Source organism: Rhodamnia argentea, chromosome 1, assembly GCF_020921035.1.
Source record: "Rhodamnia argentea isolate NSW1041297 chromosome 1, ASM2092103v1, whole genome shotgun sequence".
In the NCBI taxonomy this organism is placed as follows: domain Eukaryota; kingdom Viridiplantae; phylum Streptophyta; class Magnoliopsida; order Myrtales; family Myrtaceae; genus Rhodamnia; species Rhodamnia argentea.
Window position 1 is genome coordinate 96,325 of NC_063150.1, and position 19,672 is coordinate 115,996.

Consider the following 19,672-nt stretch of genomic DNA (forward strand, 5'->3'; position numbering starts at 1 on the left):
TTTTTTATTTTTTTTTGTATATCTCAACAGTAATGTGGTGTTCAAGCCAATCTTTGTGTATCTAGATGGCTCCAACATGCCGAAAGATTTTAAAGACGCGCTCTCTTCAAATTGGCCTCCTACATTGAAAGTGTTTTTTTTTTTTTCCTGCAAGACTTGAATCCAACAAGACTGACGATAGAGCGGGAAGCTGGGAATGTCTAGGCAGCGGGTGCAACAGATAAATTTTTCCGAGGCATAAGAAGAACGCAAAAGAGTGAAGTGCAAAGCGATGCAGTGAAGTTGGTCAAAAGGTGTGTGTATTGAATCACCAGGGGAGACTGGACTGATGTTCAAGAATGGAACCATGGGCATGCGAGGACCCCACATCAGTCTCCACAATCCAATCACCGTCCATCCACCCCCTGAAATCCTTCCTCCCCCTCAACACTTTCTCTCTCTTCTGCGCGCGTGGGTATTTGTAGAGAGAGAGAGAGACCCAAAAATCAGAGTGAGCTCGTTGCAGGGCAGCTCCTGCGCCTGTATCTATTTATCTATCTGTCTGTCTATCTGCGGCCGCCACTCTCCACACTCCCATCCTCATCGGAGGAAGAACGAAAGACGACAGCTTCTCTCTCTCTCCATCGGGGTCGCTCGAATCCAATCGAACCCACCCCACCCTCAATATGGCTCAGGAGTCTCCCTCCGAAACCCTAGATTACCCCGATCCTCAACCTCACTCTCCCACTTCTTCCTCCTCCGATCCCTCTCTCTCCCGCAGCGGATCCTTCAGCCGCCTCAACGCCCGCGCTCCCGAGTTCGTCCCCACCCCCCGCGCCTCCTCCCCTCGCCCCGATCTCCACCCTCCCCCTCCCCCTCCTCCCCAGCCCCAGCCCCAGCCCCAGCACCAGCACCAGCACCGCCTCTCCATCCCCCCTCCCCACCACGTCTATCCCCCCAGCCCCAACTCTCCCTTCCACTTGCTCCCGATGCAGAACCATTTCCCCCATCCCCAGTATCACCCCCATCACCACCACCAGCAGCCTCCGCCTCCGCCTCCTCATCCTCACAATCAGTACTACGGTGCAGATCAAGACTCGGTCGTGCACAAGGGACGCGCCGATCATCCCCCTAATCCCAACCACAATCTTCACCAGCATCAGCCCAAGCACAAGCACAAGCAAGCTCCGGCTGAGCAGGATCAGGGCGCCCCCTCCAAAAACGGCATCTCCGATGAAGCCGTGCAGAAGGTTCTTAATCAGGTACTGCTTCGATCGCCGCTTCTCAGTGCCTCTTTCTCGTTTCACATTGCGTCCTCTTCTTCCTGCTGCCCCTAATTTCTCATCTGCTTTGCGCTCCAAGTTCGAGTAATCTTTACTTACCTGCCATCACCACCGTTTCCATGCTTCGAGTAATGCTCTGAAAATTCTTCAATCACGAGTCTTTATGATGTGTAACTGTCACTTTGATTAAACAATCTCTGATTAACTCCTTTTCGTCAGGCCCAATCAAGTTGAAACCTCGACCTACTTGTGCTCTTGGCCAAATTTGTCAATCAATGGCTTAGATATTCACTTGTGATATTGAAAATTCACTTGAACCCGATTGATTAGGTGCATTTTTCATCTCTATTTCCTTCACCGGTGAATAATATTCCTCTGCTCATGAAAATCTAATTTGTGTCCGGTCAGGTTGGACCTAAGTTTTCAATAGTAAGTAGGTCTGCAGCTAAATGGGATATGAATAGGCAGTCTTTGTACAATAAGTATAACCTTGCTAATAAGTAGATGCTCCTTCAACCATATCGCTTAATTGTTTGGGAAGTGTTTCTGTTTGTGCCTTTTTGTTTATGAATTATGGTAATTGGCCCTTACAGCATCCATCGCTATAGCTTATACCTTGCTGACCGTTCCCCGTGAATCTCATGGGTTTGACTGCATGTAGCGGGTCATGTGGATTGCTTCGTTTTATTTAGCTATGTTCACTTGATTCGAGGAGTGTGTCGTTCCATGAATGTTTTCACATAGAAGCAAAAGTTTCGTTTCGTAGTTGTCCTCTATCACATCTTTTGTCTGTCCTTCTGGATACTTCCTGTGTATGGAGGCTGTACTTAAGTTGTAAGTTCTGACGACTTTTAGGGGCTTCACTTTTTCATGCCCCATTGCATGCAGTTCAGACTGTTGTTTTAGGAGAATTGGATTTTGGTTTCAGTCCTTGCACACATCACTTCTTCTCCCAAATCAAACGTGTGATTCTTTAGGATCTCAAACTGTTTTGGGAATTTACCTTCATTGCCCTAATGCTTTAAAAGCTTCTGATGTAGGTTGAGTATTACTTCAGTGATATAAACTTGGCTACGACTGACCACCTGATGAGGTTCATCAGCAAAGATCCTGAAGGATATGGTAAGATCTGTAGATTTTGGTTCAATGGCCATATTCTTATATTATATGCAAGTCCCTTACTCTAATTCTTTGACGTTTGAGTGCCATAAGTCATTCTTCTGAGCTTTGTATATGGTTGCTTAGCTTCTTTGTAGAGTATTTAGTGTTGAAGGGGATAATTATTTCTAGAGTCTTATTTTCTGGCTGAAGTGATGTGGAACTGATATCTTCTTCTGTCTCTCTATAGTACCAATATCCGTTGTTGCTTCCTTCAAGAAGATCAAAGCCCTCATCACTAGCAATGCCCAGCTTTCTTCTGTTTTGCAGAACTCGTCAAAACTCGTGAGTTTCCGTTGTTATTTCATGATCTACTGAAGCACTTCATTTTTTCTTCTGATCTTATTTCTCATTATCCGCTTCTAACTTAATTGTTGGCGACTTGCTGTATTATTCAGGTAGTTAGTGAAGATGGGAAGAAAGTTAAACGGCGGTATCCTTTGACTGACTCAGACATGGAGGAGCTGCAAGTACGTTTACTTTTGTGGTTCTCCTCATCTTTACTCTTTTTCCTATTTGAGCATGGGCCAGTAACTGGAGATTTTGTTAATTCGCTCGCTCTCTCTCTCTCTCTCTCTCTCTGGTTGGGTGATGGAGAGGTGGAGTGGATTAAAGTTTTTGTTCCGCTCAATTGGATTTACAAGATAATTGGTATACGGTCCCTTCTTTTTTTTCCTAATGTTCAGTACTTATCGCGGATGAAACCATTGCGTCTCTTGTTGATTGCTTCCTTTTATCAAGTGATCTGATAGGCCATAATTTTTCAATCATTCTTATTTACTCTATTTGAAAATGCAGTCACGAGTTGTCATTGCAGAAAACCTACCAGAGGATCATTGCCACCAGAACCTCATGAAACTTTTCTCTGCAGTTGGAAGGTAGCAAAATCTTTTTATAGCAAATTGGGGCTGCAAAATGATTTTTCTTTTAATGAAGTGTCCATCTTCATAATACTATAGTTTGATTGAGCCATATTTTTTTAGTGTGAAGGCAATTCGTACCTGTCCGCCTCAAGCTTCCAATGGTGTAGCCTCTTCAGCACCCAGATCAGGAAAGGCTGATGGCATGCATTATACTAACAAGGTATTCACACTTTCTCTTAGGAGATGGATGAGGATTTTCGAACCTTTTATCATTGTCTTGATTTTTTCCTCGTGTTTAACTCTAATCACTGTTGTGTAGGCCCTCTATTTGGTTGCGTGAGACTCTATAGTAACTTCATGCATTGTTTCGTTTTTTTTTTTTCCTATTATATAGTTTAGAATCATGGATTGATGAAGTGTCTGGTGGCCTTTCTCTCTGTTCATTTGTATTGGTAATCAACAAAGTTAACCATCTGCAGTTTATTGCATTAAATTTTGACTAAGCATAATCGATTTCTTTTATAGTCAAGTGTGCTCATGAAAGTTTAGGGCCTGTTTATTTGGACTAAAGTAAAATCAGGAGGTACTTTTTTTTTTATTTTTAAATTTTCGGCCAAAATTAAAGATATTATTCAAACTTCAAACTATAATGAAAAATTACATGTGAGTCTATGTGTTATCATTTAAGTGTTATGAAAGTTGAAGTGCTTTAGCCGTGATTTTTAGATTAAGCAAAAAGTAAAAGTCAATCCAGATTGGTCAATAATATCTGACATTGTATATTTTCTGCAGTTGCATGCTTTTGTGGAATATGAATCCATTGATGTAGCCGATAAAGCAGTGAGTACTTCCTCTATCGATAAGATGCATCATAATGTATAATGTTCTCATCATAATTAAAATGTACATGTCCTATTATTGCAGGTTGAAGAGCTAAATGATGAGGGGAACTGGAGAAGTGGCCTAAGGGTCCGTTTAATGCATAGACGCGGGGTATCTTTTCCTCTTTTTCTTCTTTAGTTGCATGAAAGCACTAGTCTACAAATTTAAGTAAATCTGTGGTAAAAAAATAGGTAGACGTTGCAAAAATGATCACATTTCAAATGCCACCAGTCCCTTTTTTGGCTGAATAAATGGCATGACAATGTCCATGATGTGAGAAAAAGAAAAAAAATCATGCATAGAAAATGCTGATAAAAACTGACATTGTCCATTTAGGAATCGGGGCTCTGTTCATCCTTTTTTTTGGCTGAATAAATGCCACTTGCCGCTTGCCTGGTTTTGATACAGAGAAACAAAAAAACATTGAATACAAATGACTGGTAAAACTGACATCTTCCAGTAAGATTTCCAACGTCAGTTCATCCTGTTTTTGATGGGATAGATGCCACTTTCATGTTCACAGTCTGTGGTGCAAATAAAAAATTGAAGAATATGACTGTTAAAGGATTAAAATTTTAATGCAAGATCAGTGTTAGTTCAATGTTGATGGAATGGCAGATTTTCTATAGTTCTTTTAGTTCAAAGCCTCGAATGTGTGTTCAACATCACTTCTCATTCTATGCATGGTAATTTCTGCTGCAGTCTTGCTGAATGCTGGATGACAAAACTGGGGACCTTCATTTTGTGTTACATGCATGCCTTTAAGCTTTCAAGAAAATTTGATTGAAGATTTATTTGGCTTTGGCTTTAACGCACTCTGCTAAACTATGATAATTCATCTTTGTTGGTTTTTCCTGTTCCTAGTCAAAACCCTCTCAAGCACGGGGAAAGAAGGGACATGATGGAGAAGAACCCTGGGAAGAAGAAGATGCTTCTATATCCGAGCAACAACCATCTGAGAAACAACTTGAAGAGTCTTTTGAGCAATCTGATGCTCAGTTCCAGGGGAATATGGTGAGTGTTGACTCAATCTTTGTCAGTGTGACACTGCTGCAATGATTATTGATCTTCATTCAATGTAGAAATAGTTTTTTTTTTTTTTTGGACGGATCGTAGAAATAGTTGAATTGCTGTGATTTAGGCCTTTTTATTCCCAAAATGAGTTTTACGGGGCTATGGGATTTCTTTATGGGAATACTGTTAGGTGAATGAGTAGATCTACTTCTGATGAAAAGAAAAAAATATTGAATAGGTAGGACCCATCCCTTGTTATGGGAGGTGTCTTATGTATATGGTTCATGGTTTGTTTTGGAGAAACTTTAGAACCAAATTATTTGTAGTTTCAAATTTTTTAAAGCACAAAAAAAAAAGGCTTATAAAGGTAATTTAAGATCAGATAGAATGTTTTCACCATGGTTATATGGTCAGTTTGGTTTAAATTGTCTATCTCAAACTAAAACGATGTGAAAGTTAAAACGCAAATTTGGAGCTTCAGTTGACTTCTGTGTGGGAGCACTTTTTCTGGTTGAGGATCAGTTTGAAAACTCGGATGCTGTGATAATGCAGGGGGAGGAGAATGCCACCGATAAAGAGGGTGGGCAAAGGAGAGGGCGGGGCCGTGGCCGGGGAAGAGGACGTGGAAGAGGTCAATACCATCAGAATAATCGGGGAAATCATTTGGGGGCACCTTCTATGAACAATCTTGCTGGTAACGAGACTGCGACTGTGGCTAAGCAGCCTCCGGGACCTCGCATGCCAGATGGAACGAGAGGATTCACGATGGGTCGTGGGAAGTCAGTCTCAGTTAGTACTACATGACTACGTTACACGATTGAATTTTCAACTGGGATTCACCAAATTGCAATATTAGAGGGATCAGTAGTCGTCGTCGTCGTCTTGTGTGTGGTGTTTGAGGGCTATCAATACATGTGAGCTCACGCCAGGGGGTAGTTACTAAGGATATGTTCTACTACAAAGCTTCTCTCATATTTTTGGAGACGATGTACCGGTCCAGAACTACTTTATATTCCTTTTCTCGGGTTTTTATCATGTAGAAAGGAAAATACATAAGCAAAAAAAAAAAAAAAAAAAAAAAAGGGAGAAGTGAAAAGGAGAAAAACAGTCCATGGAACTTTACATAGCAATATAATGGTTTGCGGAATGGTGTACCTGATATTCGTTGTCCTTCTCTCCTTACGTTGTAACCGATGAATTGGGCTCTTTTTATCCTCTCTGCGAAGATTCCGGACTATCTTATAAACCGAAAAAGAAATCATGGGAAAGTAGAGGTTGGAAGTGTGAGACGAGGGACTATTTTCAATCGAGGAAAGGGAAATAAATGAAAGAAGAGTCAAACCGAGAGTATGCTGACTTCTTCAAGCCATTGCTCTCGGGCAACAGATATGTGCGACCTAATTTGATTAGTTATGAAGAATCATCTCCACTAGGCACTTGTTAAAAGAGTTGGATTGAGAAGAGAACACACCTCCCCAAAAGTTACCAATGATTTCCAGCTTGAATTCCTACAAGCCTCGACTTGAATTAGAAGAAAGAAAAGTCCAGGCTCTTAAAACTTTTGAGCTTGAAGCTCGACCCGGATTTCTCGAGAAAATTGCTACTTGTATTTGTATTTGTTTGTGGGTCGGAGGGCAATGTCTGTCCCATGAGTTAAAGTTTGTTCCCATGATTTCGTTTGTCATCAATAAGTGACCCTTAATTTCGAAGTTGGGAAAGAGGATATAATTGCTGTCCAGTTGCACGTACTCGCCCACACAGCTCTAATGAGCCTGCTTTACATGGTCCGTCTTACACAACCTCCTCTGCGATGGTTCAGATGTTGCTCTAATGAAGGCAACAGTACATAGCACTGCACGTACAGAGCCAGCTTCAAATGAATTGACTCCAATTTAGTCTCAGTTTCATGCCGTTGCCTCACCAAACAAATATTTCTTTCGCCTGGTGTCTCCCCGTCATCTCGCAATCGCCTTGGCAGTTTCCTATTATCATCATCATCATCATCATACAGTAGTAGACTTAACTTGCACTGCAGCGTACATTATCCTCGCATGATTTATCCATACACCATATGCATCTATTTAATATCCATGTCTAATACGATAGGCCACTCCATGCACTGAATTGTCGACCTCACAGCGCATACATCCTCTTGTTCCCACTGTTGAGTATGTCAGGTTCAGAAGCCACGGACATGGAGTAAGAGCGGCTCTCTGCCCTCCTTATGTTCCTCAGCTTTTTCTCCTCTAATCTATACATAATGGCACAGTAGCACATGGACCCAATTGTTGTAAGCATAATAGAGCTCCCGATCAAGGTCGCGCACACAGCAAGCCACCTGTGTCTTGAACCCACTACAACGTAAGTGAGGGAGATGAATGCAATGGAGATGAAAAGACATGCGAGCCACATGAGCTTGTTAATCACAAACACGAGCTGCCGCTTTGCTTTCTCCTCGATCACCACCACCGATGTTTGAACCACGACAACAGCCAGGGAGATAAATAAGGCTAAGCTGTCGGAGATAAAGAAGATAATGAAAGGTGCCTTTCTGGCGATGTGGGCTTCACCAACTGAGGAACCTTTGGTTTTTTCCTGGATGTACTGACCTGGTACAGTGAATATAGCAGCAAAGGCTACGGTAGCAATTAGAACAGCAACCACAGTGGCCGAGTTAATGGCATTGTTGAGGCCACTAATATGAAGTTTCTTCAGCCTTTTTGCTATCTTCTGGACCTTAGCACCGGTTTGACGTGTCTGCTGGAGTTGAGATTGGACGTCATGTTTAATGTCACTAACTGTCTGCTTAAGTTGCTTCGCAGCACTCGGAGGTTTTCCATAGTCTTTGGAATGGGAGGCACCCGCTTCTGTTAGCACAGAGACGAGTTCTGGAGTTCCAAATTTCTCTGCGATATCAAGTGGGGTCTCCCCAGCCTTGTTGATTGGATTTAGGTTGATGCCTTCGACTGATAGTAAGCACCGCACGATCTGTGAGCATTAAACACGGATATGACAATATTTAGCATGAAGCAAGGAATATCCACAATCACTATCTTATTAAAACTGAATCTACTTTCATGGTAATATGTAAGCGCACTTCTGTTCTTTGTCAGAATGATTCATGCGCTGAATTTATTTATGCATTACTCAACATACTGTATTTTTGCAGGTAGGCTCGAACGCAAATGGTTGTCAAAGCCAACAGGAATACATCATACTAGATAGACAACTAAGAAAACCCAGAATGCAGAATTACTCTCGCAAATAGGAAGGATTCAGATGCGAAAAAAAAAAAAAAATCCTATCAGTCAAATTCACGTGATTGTAAGAAAACAAGTATAGTACCATTTCAAAAACAAATGGGAACTCCCTCTCCCATCCCCGATCCATGAATTATATAAGTCAAGGGAGACCCAAATTGAAATGACTAAAATCAGGGAAAATTCAATACTTTGCAGACCACTTTGCGAAAATTATTTTGGACAATAATAAAGAATTAACTGTTTCTTTTTACCTAGAATTGAATATCATCCTTCACATGGACAAATGGCAGGGGTTTAGAGACTTCTGCTGTGTGTGTCTGCTTTCTACAGTTATTGGCAGTGATGGAACAATCAGACTTTTTTTGGCCATATGAAGTTTCAACACATAATTTACATAGTAATTGTAGTGTCACTACAGGTTCTCCTGATTTAGACACATATTGGAAGTTCGATTGCATTATAATGACATCTTCACCACTGGTGCACAGAATTTGCAAATCCTAATCGCAAGATATCCAATTCTCAAGGATTGGGTCAATGCAATCTAAAACACATGTACAATCGCATTAATCTAATCACAGAGTTGCTCAATGTAAGCAGGCAAAAAATTTGCATCTGTAGTCACAACAACTTCAAGAAGAAATTGCCTAAAAAATTATTTTGTTTGGCAGTGTGAGCATTGACCAGGTCCTGATACGGCAGGTATTTTGGGTGGTTTTTGGATATGAAAAGCTCTTTTGTGGGGGTGGGGGGTGAAGCATTTTATAGCTGAGTTGCAGGGCTATCCCAGTGAAAGTGCGCATATATCACAAAGGAACATTTTTTGACAGTTATGAACTAAATCATTTTGTAAGATATTAAAAAAAATGCTATATACAGTACAAACCTGTATGCGACCCTTCCTCGTGGCAATGTGCAGTGGTGTATTCCCTTTATTATCCTCCGAACTCAAAACCGAGGGATCGGGTTTTATCAAGTCAAGGACAATCTCCTCATTTTGCCCTTTCACGGCCATGTGCAGCGCAGTTTGGCCTTTTTTATCCGTCCTAAAGCCACTGCTTGGGTCCTTGTTTAACAGGGACCTCACCACTTCCATGTGACCCATCCTAGCAGCAGTGTGCAGCACACTTTTACCATTGTTTCGAGCAATTTTGATGAGGTTTGAGTCTGTTTCTAATAGGAGATTCACCACATCAGTGTGACCCTGAGCGGCGGCTGTGTGTAAGGCAGTTGTGCAAGAAGCGTCTGTTGTCATTGCCAAGTTGGGAAATACACGCAACAGTTCCTTCAACACCTCTGCAAGAAAGTATCGTTTGGTCAGGAAGGTTATAGTCTAGAACAAGTTACCAAATCCAATGGTAAAATCCAATTAAGTTAGACAAGTATAGTCAGGCATGTGGCGAAACAACAGGTAGAAAAAGATAGTTACAAGAGGATTTTATCATTGCATAAACTCAGACGAAGATGAAATGATAGAAATGTTGACCAGATGACTGCTCAGCACTTACACACAGGCATTACACTCCTCAAAGGGAGTAGCACATCTCACTACCCAGTAGCAAAAAGAGAACTCAAATGTTGAATCAACTAAATGAGATAGAGATGACTACATGGACAGACAGAAAAGGGAATTTTTCAAGCGTTTCTTAAGAACGGGATACGAGTAATAATCACTGACTGGCAAAACAAGAGGGCCAACCAAGCTCCCTCTTTTTCAAAGATGGGAAGTAAGTAAGTGAGCATACATCTAGGCATATTCAACCTCGAATGGAGCAGCAGTTAGAGGACAAAATGGACCAGAAACAGATGAAAATTGAGCTCTGAGAGTTGACGGGTCAGATTATTTACAGCTCAAATAACCGTGCATGAGAAGGATTGAGGTACATTTCTAATTGGTGAAATCAGGAAAAAGCTACATGCTTGACAAGGAACTGCAGAAAAAAATTGGCAAACTGTTACTTGGGCAACCAAAGAATTACTCGGGCCTAGGGGGATGCTCCAAAAATTTGCTGATAAAGTGTGAGTTTGCTAATAGAAAGGAATAATGATCAGGGTTTCCTCCAGCTCTGTCACTGTGTATATTTTAGGTTAAAGATCAGATGAATTACAGAGCAAAAATTCCTTTTGTGTCATGTTTTCAGTTTCATTCTTGAGCTTTAGACACATCCCTTGAGAAAGTATGAAATCGATTGTTCAATTGAGAGAACAGTAAAAGATGGTATGAAACAAAGGGATACCCAAATGGCCCTGCCTCGCAGCAATATGGAAAGGATCATATCCATTCCTGGCCGCAATTGATGCGCTCCCAAGATCAGAATGCTTCAATATCTCGGCCACCACCGAGACGTGCCCGTTCTCCGCCGCGGTGTAAAGCGGAGTCTCGCTCTCCAGGTTCAGCTTCGACAGCAAGCTTTTGGATTCATTTGCAGAGCAATTATGAAGAATCTCCCTCACTCTACTCGAATTGCCAGCTCGAGCCGTCAAATGGAGAGGGGAATCGCCACGCTTGCCGGGCGACTCCTTGGGCTTCTTCTTGTCGGAGGAGATGAAGCTGAGCTGTCTCTCCATGGCTATCCGGAAGCTCTTCTGCTTCTCCATCAACCCTCTGCCGAAGCTCTTCTGCTTTTCCATTTCAATCCCTCTACTCTCTCTCTCTTTCTCTTTCTCCCTGGAATTCTCCGGCTTCTCCATCTTCAACACGACTCACTGAACAGCAAAAACAACTAGAAACAGAAAAAAGACGAATGGTAGGAAGCTGGGAACCGCCAAATGCTCTGCGTCTCTCTAAATCTCCATCAAACCATACCCACTTTTTTTCCCCTACAGTGATCACATCCAAAATGCTAACTTGTCCAATTCTCAGATTAAAGACAGAAACTTTAATCTGCTTCACCAGATAACAGAGACACCAATCAGGCGAATGAGGTGGCTTGATGAGATCAAGAGCTCACGCACACCCAGGCAGGAGAGAGAGAGAGAGAGAGAGAGAGAGAGAGTGGGCACCCCAAGAAAAGGGAATCTAATGTTCCGTATTGGGAGCTGATTTCACAATGTAATTACAGTGGACTCGTACTAACTCAGGAAATGCTTTCAAGGTTGTTGCTGATTTTACAGAAAAAAAAAACAGTAGAGAGAGAGAGAGGCCGAGGCATCTGGATTCGTGGGTTAAGAATTTCTCAATTGTCAGGCCACAGGAGGAAAGAGAGAGAATGGTGACAAGGGATCGAACATCCACCGTTCATATCTCATTGCTTTACGCAACAGTAATCCCCAACTCCATCATAGCAGAGAGAGAGAGAGAGAGAGAGAGAGAGAGAGAGAGAGAGAATGTCTTTTTCTGCTTTTGTTTCCACTTTCGTCTGTGACGCTTTTTTGCGGTAATTTAGTGCTACAAGCTGCGCATTCGTTGCTCTTTATTGCATGCGGTTTACCATCCATAGACAAAGGACAGGGCATTCGAGAATTTGGTGAACTACTTGCAATTGCAATGATTCCATCGACAATACAAGGACGGTATTAGCCACCTAAAGTTGTCCCATGCTTTCCTTGGAACTAAGACATAATTCCATTTTTGTCCTCTAAATTACACAAATTGTGCTATAAGGTCCTATAACTTACAATCTACCATTATGTAGGACCGTCAAATGAGTAAATCCGATCGAATTTGAATCGAGTCGAATTAGAATTGGTCCGATTCAAATTGATCCATTTATATGTAATATTTATTTGATGATTTATACTCGACTCGATCCATACATAATCCAACAATTGACTAAAGTACGTTCGTGTGTAATCCAAGCTAAGAAAATACATATTCGACTAGTTAACATGCTTTAAGCTCTTCTTATGTATATGTTATTAGGGTAAAATCCCCCTTTCAACTCCGAAATGCTGAATAATAGGCTTTCAATATTGCATGGAGTTTTCAATGTCCTTTATTGTGGGAAAATTGTCCAAAAATCCTTAAATCTATTAAATCTATTGCACGTTTGCCAATTCAATCATAAACCATTTTATTTTGTCAATTGAGTCTATCTAACTAATTTTGACCCGAAATCACTAACGTGGACGCCAACCTTTCTACATGGCACAATTGTTGCTAATGTGCACTATTTTTAATAATATGTTAATATTTTTTTAAAATTTTATATTTTATTCTTTTTTTCCTTTATTCTTTTATTTCTTTTCTCAATGGCTGGCGAGGGGTAGGCAATCCTTTTCTAGCAGTCGGCAAGGGGCCAACAACCCTCGCTAGCCGCTAATAAAAGAACATAAAAAACAAAAGAAAAAAAAAGCAACTAATACAAAACATTAAAAAAATATTAAAAATTATCCACACTAGCACTATTCGTGCCACTTAGAACGGTCAACATCCACATTAACGATTTTTCATCCAAAATTCGCCGAATGAACTCAATTGGGCAAATGCAAAAATGTTTAGGATTAAATTGACAATTTTAAAAGATTTAGGACTAAATTGGTAAAAGTGCAATAGGTTTAGGATTTTTTGGATAATTTCTCCATTCACAATGAAGAAGAAAAAGCTAGTATTTGGTGGTGGATTTATGAAATTACAACAATGAATAACGTGAAGGAGTTGAAATTATTATTAAATGGAATGTAAGTTATTGAAGAATATGATGTTTGTTGACCACGAATTAGTAATGAGAAGAACTAAGATTAGAATATTACACAAAAATAACAATAGCAAATGCAACCAATGAGACATATACTTCAATAACTAATAGACGATATTTGGAAAAATTACCAAAGAAGTTTTAAACCGACCGCAATTGTGCCAATTCATTCTTGAATCTTTTTTGTTTTTTTGGCCAATTGAGTCATAGACTGTTTACATTTATTTAATTTAGTCCATTTAGCTGGGATTATTTTTTATAATATCTTAATATTTTTTTAAAAAATTTTGAATTACTTTTTAATTTTTATTATAATTTATTTTTTTGTTAGGGCCGGCGGGAAGCTGTCGACCATTGGACGAGGGCTGCGAGGCTGCGGGCCCTTGTTGACTATTGGGCGAGGGCTTGCGGGCCCTCGCCTAGTAGCCGACGGCCCCTTGCCGACCCTAACAAATAAAAAAGGCAAGAAATAAAGTTATAAAAAATGTAATTAACCAATTAAAAATTCTAAATTATTATTCAAAATTGTCCACACTAGCACCGGCGATGCCACGTTAGCGTCGGCCTACCGAATAGACCGAATTGACACAAATGTAAAATGTTTATGACTTGATTGAAACAAATTTAGAACTGAATTGACATAATTATAATAGATTTAGGACTCTTTTTTGGTAATTTTCTCGACAAAACTTATCGGATTAATAAAAATAAAAAAATTAACAGGTGAAAAAAGAAGCTATCTTGATATTTTTAATGAGGGTGCTATCAGTCCCATCTTGAGAAGGCTTCTTTGAACTTGGAATAGTCTAAGGAGTCTACTATTTTTTCATAAAGGATGAAGAGAGAGTCATAGAGGCGGGTTGAATTTGGATAAACTTTGAATCCATTTAACGCCTATATGTTCTTGGGCTTTATCATTCAAAATCCAGCTATAGCTCAGCTCATCATATATGGGTGAAGAAATGAGTTTGTGATCCATTTTGATGGGTTGAAAACGTTACGGAGTCCTTTTATGATTGGAGATTAGAAATATCTATCAAATTTTTTTTTAATCTATCAAATTGATTAGTTAAACTATGCAAACAATATATGATGCATACAATACATATATTGAAATATTTTGAATATTTTGAAAGTTAGTAAGTAGAAGGAAATAAATGGAGTGATTTAATATTTAAAAGTCGCAATTTTCTAACAACATTTAGTAATTCATTTTGTTATGTGATCAGCAAATTTCCAAAACGTATAGGTGAAATCCACACTGCATAGCCTTCGATATGGAAATGTTTCCACTATTTTTTGTTCCGTCGATACGAATGAATGTGATGGAGAAAGAAAAGAGAAACTGCATGGGAGAGGGAGAAACGCGTCCAATTTGAGGGTCTACTACATTGGTTTTGCCGTTTAGGTAATAATATAATGTGCAGACAGATAGAAAGATCCGTCAACTTTAGTGGGAGATTATTTGAAGGCCCAGAAGGTTTCGATTTTCAAGTGGAGACAAACCAGAACAGGACCAAAAAACATAAAGAAAGAAGAAAAGGACAGCATGGTCATCGGATGCTGCCGACCCTCGTGTCCTAAAACTAGTGTTAGTGTCGTAGACGCCTTCGAGGGGATGCTGGTTGATCTATTCCCAGAAACGAGTGGAGGAGAATGGGAGGTCATCCAGGGGCGGAGGGCTCGTCTCTGTTCGCGATAAATATGAGTTATTAGGGACTGCAAGCGCCGTGGAAGTTGGGGCATTCTCTCCGAAGTGTGGCACGTGTTCATTCAACTTCGGCCATTTGTGCCTTTCATTGACGATGGTGCCAGAATTGGATATTTCTATTTAGAGCGGCTCGAAGACGCACGTTTGGAATATGACGAGGGAGGAAGGTCATGTGTCGTAAGAGTCGTCGTCACTTGTTGGTTGACGTCTGCCTAATTCTTCAGTTTTGACTTGTGGGGAAGGCTACGCACCATTCTGTGACCTCAATTCGTTCAAAGAGTAGACTGCAATCACACAGCCACGTAGTCTAGAAACCGTCTTACATCTGCTTTTTCCTCTTTCGACAAATCCAAATTATTCTCATATTCAAACCCCCCACAGTTAAGGCCCCTAGAACCACCGTCCGTTTGTAATTCTTGACCTGACCACCATCGACTCATCAAGAGTCACTTTGGCACGGTAGAGCGATCGTATCTAGCTTTGTGCCTATGGTTTCCGAATTCATTTGGCATCATAGTTTGCTTCTCTTAACATAAATACATGTTGGATGCATCACTAACACTTCATGCGCATGGTAAACAACGTTATTGCACTTGAATCTGTGGGACGGGGTGGGTTTTAAGACTCCGACATGCTCTAGATAAAGCAACCCCTAAGCATAAGTTGAGATTTTTAAGTTCAAAGTGGTGCTAAGTTAGCAAGTGCTTGATTGAAAAGACTAATAATCAACTCCCTTCGAGTCTTGACTTATCTGGGTCATGCACAAGATTTCAAATTGGCATCTTTCTCCCTGTCCGGACCAAACTGAAGACATGCTGCGATCTGATCTGATCTGATCTGATCTGATCGGACCGACGACCCTCTGGTCTCGTGTAACACGATAAAAAGAAAAAAAGGTGCTCATCAAAGTGAGAGTCGAAACGGCTGACTCCTACTTTGTACCCACTCAACCAAAAGGCAGCCATTTGTTTTTGACCAAGTCAAAGCTACGACTTGGGGCCCACACAAAGCAGACTGCGACCCCCGCGATTCAAAAGGGTGGACAAAGCTTACCTGTGAGCGACAGCAAATAGTAATGGTATCATTAGAACGAGCAAATCCCTCGCACGATGGGCAGTGGCATTAGTATGATCAGTGACCCGTGCAGGAATGGATCATGTTAGAACCCGTCGGATTAACTAGGACAAGGACGAAGAATGGATTTTAACTCAGTTCGTCATGACTAACTTGACATTAAGAGGATCGATTTGTTCTCCATCCATTGTACATCCGTTAGTCATGAGTAAAAATCAAAACAATGAGGCTTTGTTCGTTTCGCGATATATGATGTGTTTTCAGGAAAATAATAATATTTTTCGGTGTTAAAATGAAACTTGAAAATGACCTGAAAAATATTTTCCTTTGTTCGAAATGGAAAATAGGACTTGTTTTCCTCCACGGACTCCTTTCAATAATTTTTTTTTATTTTGTTCTCTTTTTTCTTTTCTTTTCTTTTCTTTTTTTCATATTTTGTATTTTTTCCCTTTTTTTGGCTAGTCACCGGGGCCGGCGACCAGCCATAGGAGAGCTTGAGCCTCACCACAGGTCGGTGAAGCCTCGCCTCACCTCACCTCGCCTCGTCAAATCTGGCAAGGTTGGGCCTTGCTCGAGGCCGGTGAGGTTGAGCTTGCCAACCTTGGCCATGGTCGGCGACCGGCTTAAGAAGAAGGGAGAAGAAAAAAGGAAAAAAAAGAGAAAAAATTAAAAAAAAATGGTGGAGGAAGGAAAGATGATGGAAAATGTTTTCGTCTTCTTTTTCTCAAAAAGAAGTGGAAAATATGTACGTTCGATCAGAAAATTGGAAAAATAATTTTCTGAAAATTGGTTTTCGCGAAAGGAACGGAACCCTAAGCACGAGGGTACATATGGTGTGATATGTATCATCTTCTATTCAAACTACTCAAATAGCGTTAAAGTTTCTCAAGTAAGCGGAATTCTGTTCAGATGTGAATTTAACCTACAAAGAGTCAAAGCAGGATAAAATAAAGTCAGAAGGGGGTGAAGCATACAGAGGATGAGGGAATGAATCAAGAAGAGAAAGCTTCTCCCTCCACTTCAATCACGTCACAAAAAAGGAAAAGGAGCGGTGGTGGAGTCAAAAAGTCAAATCATGGGGGACAGCACAAATAAGTGGAACCGCGTTGGTGTTGCACACCCACTTTTCGAGCCTTTGATTAGTAACGAGGTTAATCAACTCGAAGCCTATAAGCTAGCTGGGCATAAAGTTGATCCATCACAGACAAATCTCAGCCCACCAGGAGTCCGCAGCTGGTGCCCCGCTATGCTCTTGCGAGAAGAAGTGGCCGCCTTGTTCATGTAGGTGAGATTGATGTCTTGCAGCCTGATCCCCCGGCACAGAGTACTCGCGCTGCAGTCGAACGTCGCCGCGTTCTGGGTCGCCGATGCCCCCGTTATGTTCCTGTACATCACCTCACTCCAGAACTCTGCAATCGATCAGTGAACTAGCTCACTAAATTTGGTTCGTTGTGGTGGACTCCGAAGTTGAATGAATTGTGGGTTATACCTGGCGAGGACAGCCTTGGTTGTTGGGGCAATAGTTGTGGTCGATGACGATTGGGTTCTTCACGTTCTTCATGAGGATGTTTTGGAAGAGGACGTTCCTGACGAAGGAAGTGCTGGGCCTGGCCCATGACTTTATCCGGACCCCATTGTCGGATCCAGTGAAGACCGCATTCGTCAGGGTCGCGTTTTGGACTCCATCTTCAGTCGCATCCCTCCCCTCGGCTCCCAATGCTGCGCCACAACAATTTCATTTTGGAATTGGATCGAGCCATGCCCGAATAGTGCTATCCTTAAGGACTCAAGAATTGAGGCCTTTTCAAATATTAAGAGATGAGGTGAATAGATGGCGCACTGGTGAAGGGTGGTTAGTACCTAATGCCGTGGCCCGGGCTGCATTTGATGTTGGACATGTACAGATTGGTGGTGCCGGGTCCTATCGATATGCAGTCGTCTCCGCTCTGGAGGGTGCTCCCAGTGATGGTACCGTCCATGTTGGGACCCTGGTCTGGAGCGATCGCCTTCACGTTACGCGCCACGGCATTGCCTGGCTGTTGATCGACGTTAAAGCCTCTCAGCACGATGTCGTTGGCCCAGTTGAATGTTATCGACTGGATCAGTTTTTCATGCAATATCATTAGAAAGCATCCCCACAAGTAGGCTCACCACACATGCTGCGGAGAGAAGAAAGCACCCATCCCTTGTTAAAGATTTTGTCAAGTCATAAAACTATGAAACTTCTTTATGGTAGCCAGAACCCGAGTTTCATAAAACCACAATATCGTCATTTGATGTCACGGCAATGCCGAAAGCGGCAATATTGCACGGAGTGTAGTCAACAGAAAACTCTCATCATCATTTTTTGCTAACTAAATTATCAACTTAGCATATGCTATAGCTCAACTTGGATTAAACAATACATAGATATTAGGCCAAAGAATCTCAATTCTTAATCCATACACAATATTCGAACGCACCCTAGCGCCGGGAGGGCAACTCTGGTCGGAATTCTTGCAAGCCCAATAACCAGCACCCTTGGCATCCGGCGTCCCGCCTATCACCGTCAACTTGTTCACCTGTATGAACAATATCCAGTACCCAGAATTCCCCAACGTCCTGTAGTCTGATGGTGCTACCAATGTCCCATCTATCATCACCGTCACCCGGCTCTTGCACGGACCCGGGAACTCCACCTCCTTTAGTACAAACTGCCTTCTCGGCACGTAAACCGTCACTGCCTGAGCCGACCTGCACGTTGCCTTCCACGCCCTCAGGAACGCCTGCGTCGGGGCTGTGGCCCCGTCAGGCTTCGCCCCGTAGCTCACCACATTGTGGTCCGCTTCGGTTGGGCTAATCAAGATCAAGCATGTGAGCACAAGGAAGATGACTTGCTTAGCCATTTTCTTTTAGTTTTTCGAAAATGTAAGTTTGTCTTAAATTCGAGATCAATCGATCGATCAAGAGATAGTTGGTGCCATGATATATAGTGTGGTTTGGTTACTCGATCTTACTTGCTCATGCACTCAGTAATATAAAATATGCGGGTCTAAATGAATGATAAGGGAGTTAATTTAAGCTTGCACCGTTATCACGTACTAGTGCTTATACGGGTGATATGTACGGTGTGCATGTGAAGTGACAAGTGGTCATCTTCTTGGCCCAAATAAACAAAACGAGAATATCATTATGATTTATGAATGTTGTGGAGGTCAGAACTATAATGCACGCGACGATGAGCTGTCACATTATTATTATTATTATTAATATTATTAGTAGACTATTAGTTATTCATTAATTCAATTCGTCAACTCGAACGCAGCCAAGCAGAGGTCAGCCCACGAATTTAAAGCCGTTCCTTTTGTTTTTCATATTTCTGAAAGAATAATGAAACCTATAGAGAGAAAATGAACGAAAAACAATTCCATGCAATCAAACTGCTCGCACGTAGCAGAATCTGAATGAACATTGACCGGAAAAGATAGAAGCTATCATCTCTCTTCCTATTACACAGAACTTTAATTAGTGCTACTGTTAACTTTTGGTATCGATTATATCATTTCCAATATCAATCGAATGTCATTTAAGGAGTTTTATCTTTCTAAAACGATAAACATATTCGACTCCCAATAGGTTAGTTGCGGCGTGTTGTAACAGTATGCCTGTTTGGACATAAAATCTTCGAAAACCTCGGTCTCTTGAGTATGGATGGAGTTGCTTCCTAGAAATTACGGTCAGGTGGTGTCGTAGTTAAGGGATGCTATAATTGCAAATTACCTACGAATCATTGGTTCACAAAGCCTAAACACATCTCATCATTGCTATA

General features: G+C 41.4%; 2 protein-coding genes and 1 pseudogene across 2 annotated transcripts; 1 reads left to right on the top strand and 2 right to left on the bottom strand.

Annotated features, from left to right (window-relative positions):
- The first annotated feature begins 597 nt into the window (after positions 1-597).
- LOC115745297 (la-related protein 6B) lies at positions 598-6,338 on the top strand. Its single transcript, XM_030680769.2, has 11 exons — positions 598-863; positions 894-1,241; positions 2,303-2,384; positions 2,611-2,705; positions 2,819-2,890; positions 3,219-3,298; positions 3,404-3,503; positions 4,076-4,123; positions 4,208-4,276; positions 5,030-5,179; positions 5,732-6,338. Exons 1-11 carry the CDS (start codon positions 666-668, stop codon positions 5,981-5,983), a joined length of 1,494 nt encoding a protein of 497 aa, XP_030536629.1. The 5' UTR covers positions 598-665; the 3' UTR covers positions 5,984-6,338.
- Positions 6,339-7,053: 715 nt separating this feature from the next.
- LOC115745295 (ankyrin repeat-containing protein At5g02620) lies at positions 7,054-11,416 on the bottom strand. The gene is made up of 3 exons (XM_030680767.2): positions 10,680-11,416; positions 9,329-9,738; positions 7,054-8,167 (listed from the first exon to the last, which is right to left on the bottom strand). The coding sequence occupies exons 1-3, from the start codon at positions 11,131-11,133 to the stop codon at positions 7,313-7,315; spliced, it is 1,719 nt and encodes a 572-aa protein (XP_030536627.1). The 5' UTR covers positions 11,134-11,416; the 3' UTR covers positions 7,054-7,312.
- Positions 11,417-17,031: 5,615 nt separating this feature from the next.
- On the bottom strand, positions 17,032-18,749 carry LOC115745257 (annotated as a pseudogene).
- Positions 18,750-19,672: the final 923 nt, after the last annotated feature.

What these genes read in the sequence shown, in the direction of transcription:
- LOC115745297 (XM_030680769.2), top strand. Translation starts at nt 666, where the DNA reads ATGGCTCAGGAGTCTCCCTCCGAAACCCTAGATTACCCCGATCCTCAA. An exon ending in TGCAGAAGGTTCTTAATCAG is followed by an intron (nt 1,242 to 2,302) that starts GTACTGCTTCGA and finishes CTTCTGATGTAG; the next exon opens with GTTGAGTATTACTTCAGTGA. An exon ending in CAGACATGGAGGAGCTGCAA is followed by an intron (nt 2,891 to 3,218) that starts GTACGTTTACTT and finishes TTGAAAATGCAG; the next exon opens with TCACGAGTTGTCATTGCAGA.
- LOC115745295 (XM_030680767.2), bottom strand. Translation starts at nt 11,133, where the DNA reads ATGGAGAAGCCGGAGAATTCCAGGGAGAAAGAGAAAGAGAGAGAGAGT. An exon ending in TGCGAGGCAGGGCCATTTGG is followed by an intron (nt 9,739 to 10,679) that starts GTATCCCTTTGT and finishes ACTTTCTTGCAG; the next exon opens with AGGTGTTGAAGGAACTGTTG. An exon ending in CGAGGAAGGGTCGCATACAG is followed by an intron (nt 8,168 to 9,328) that starts GTTTGTACTGTA and finishes TAATGCTCACAG; the next exon opens with ATCGTGCGGTGCTTACTATC.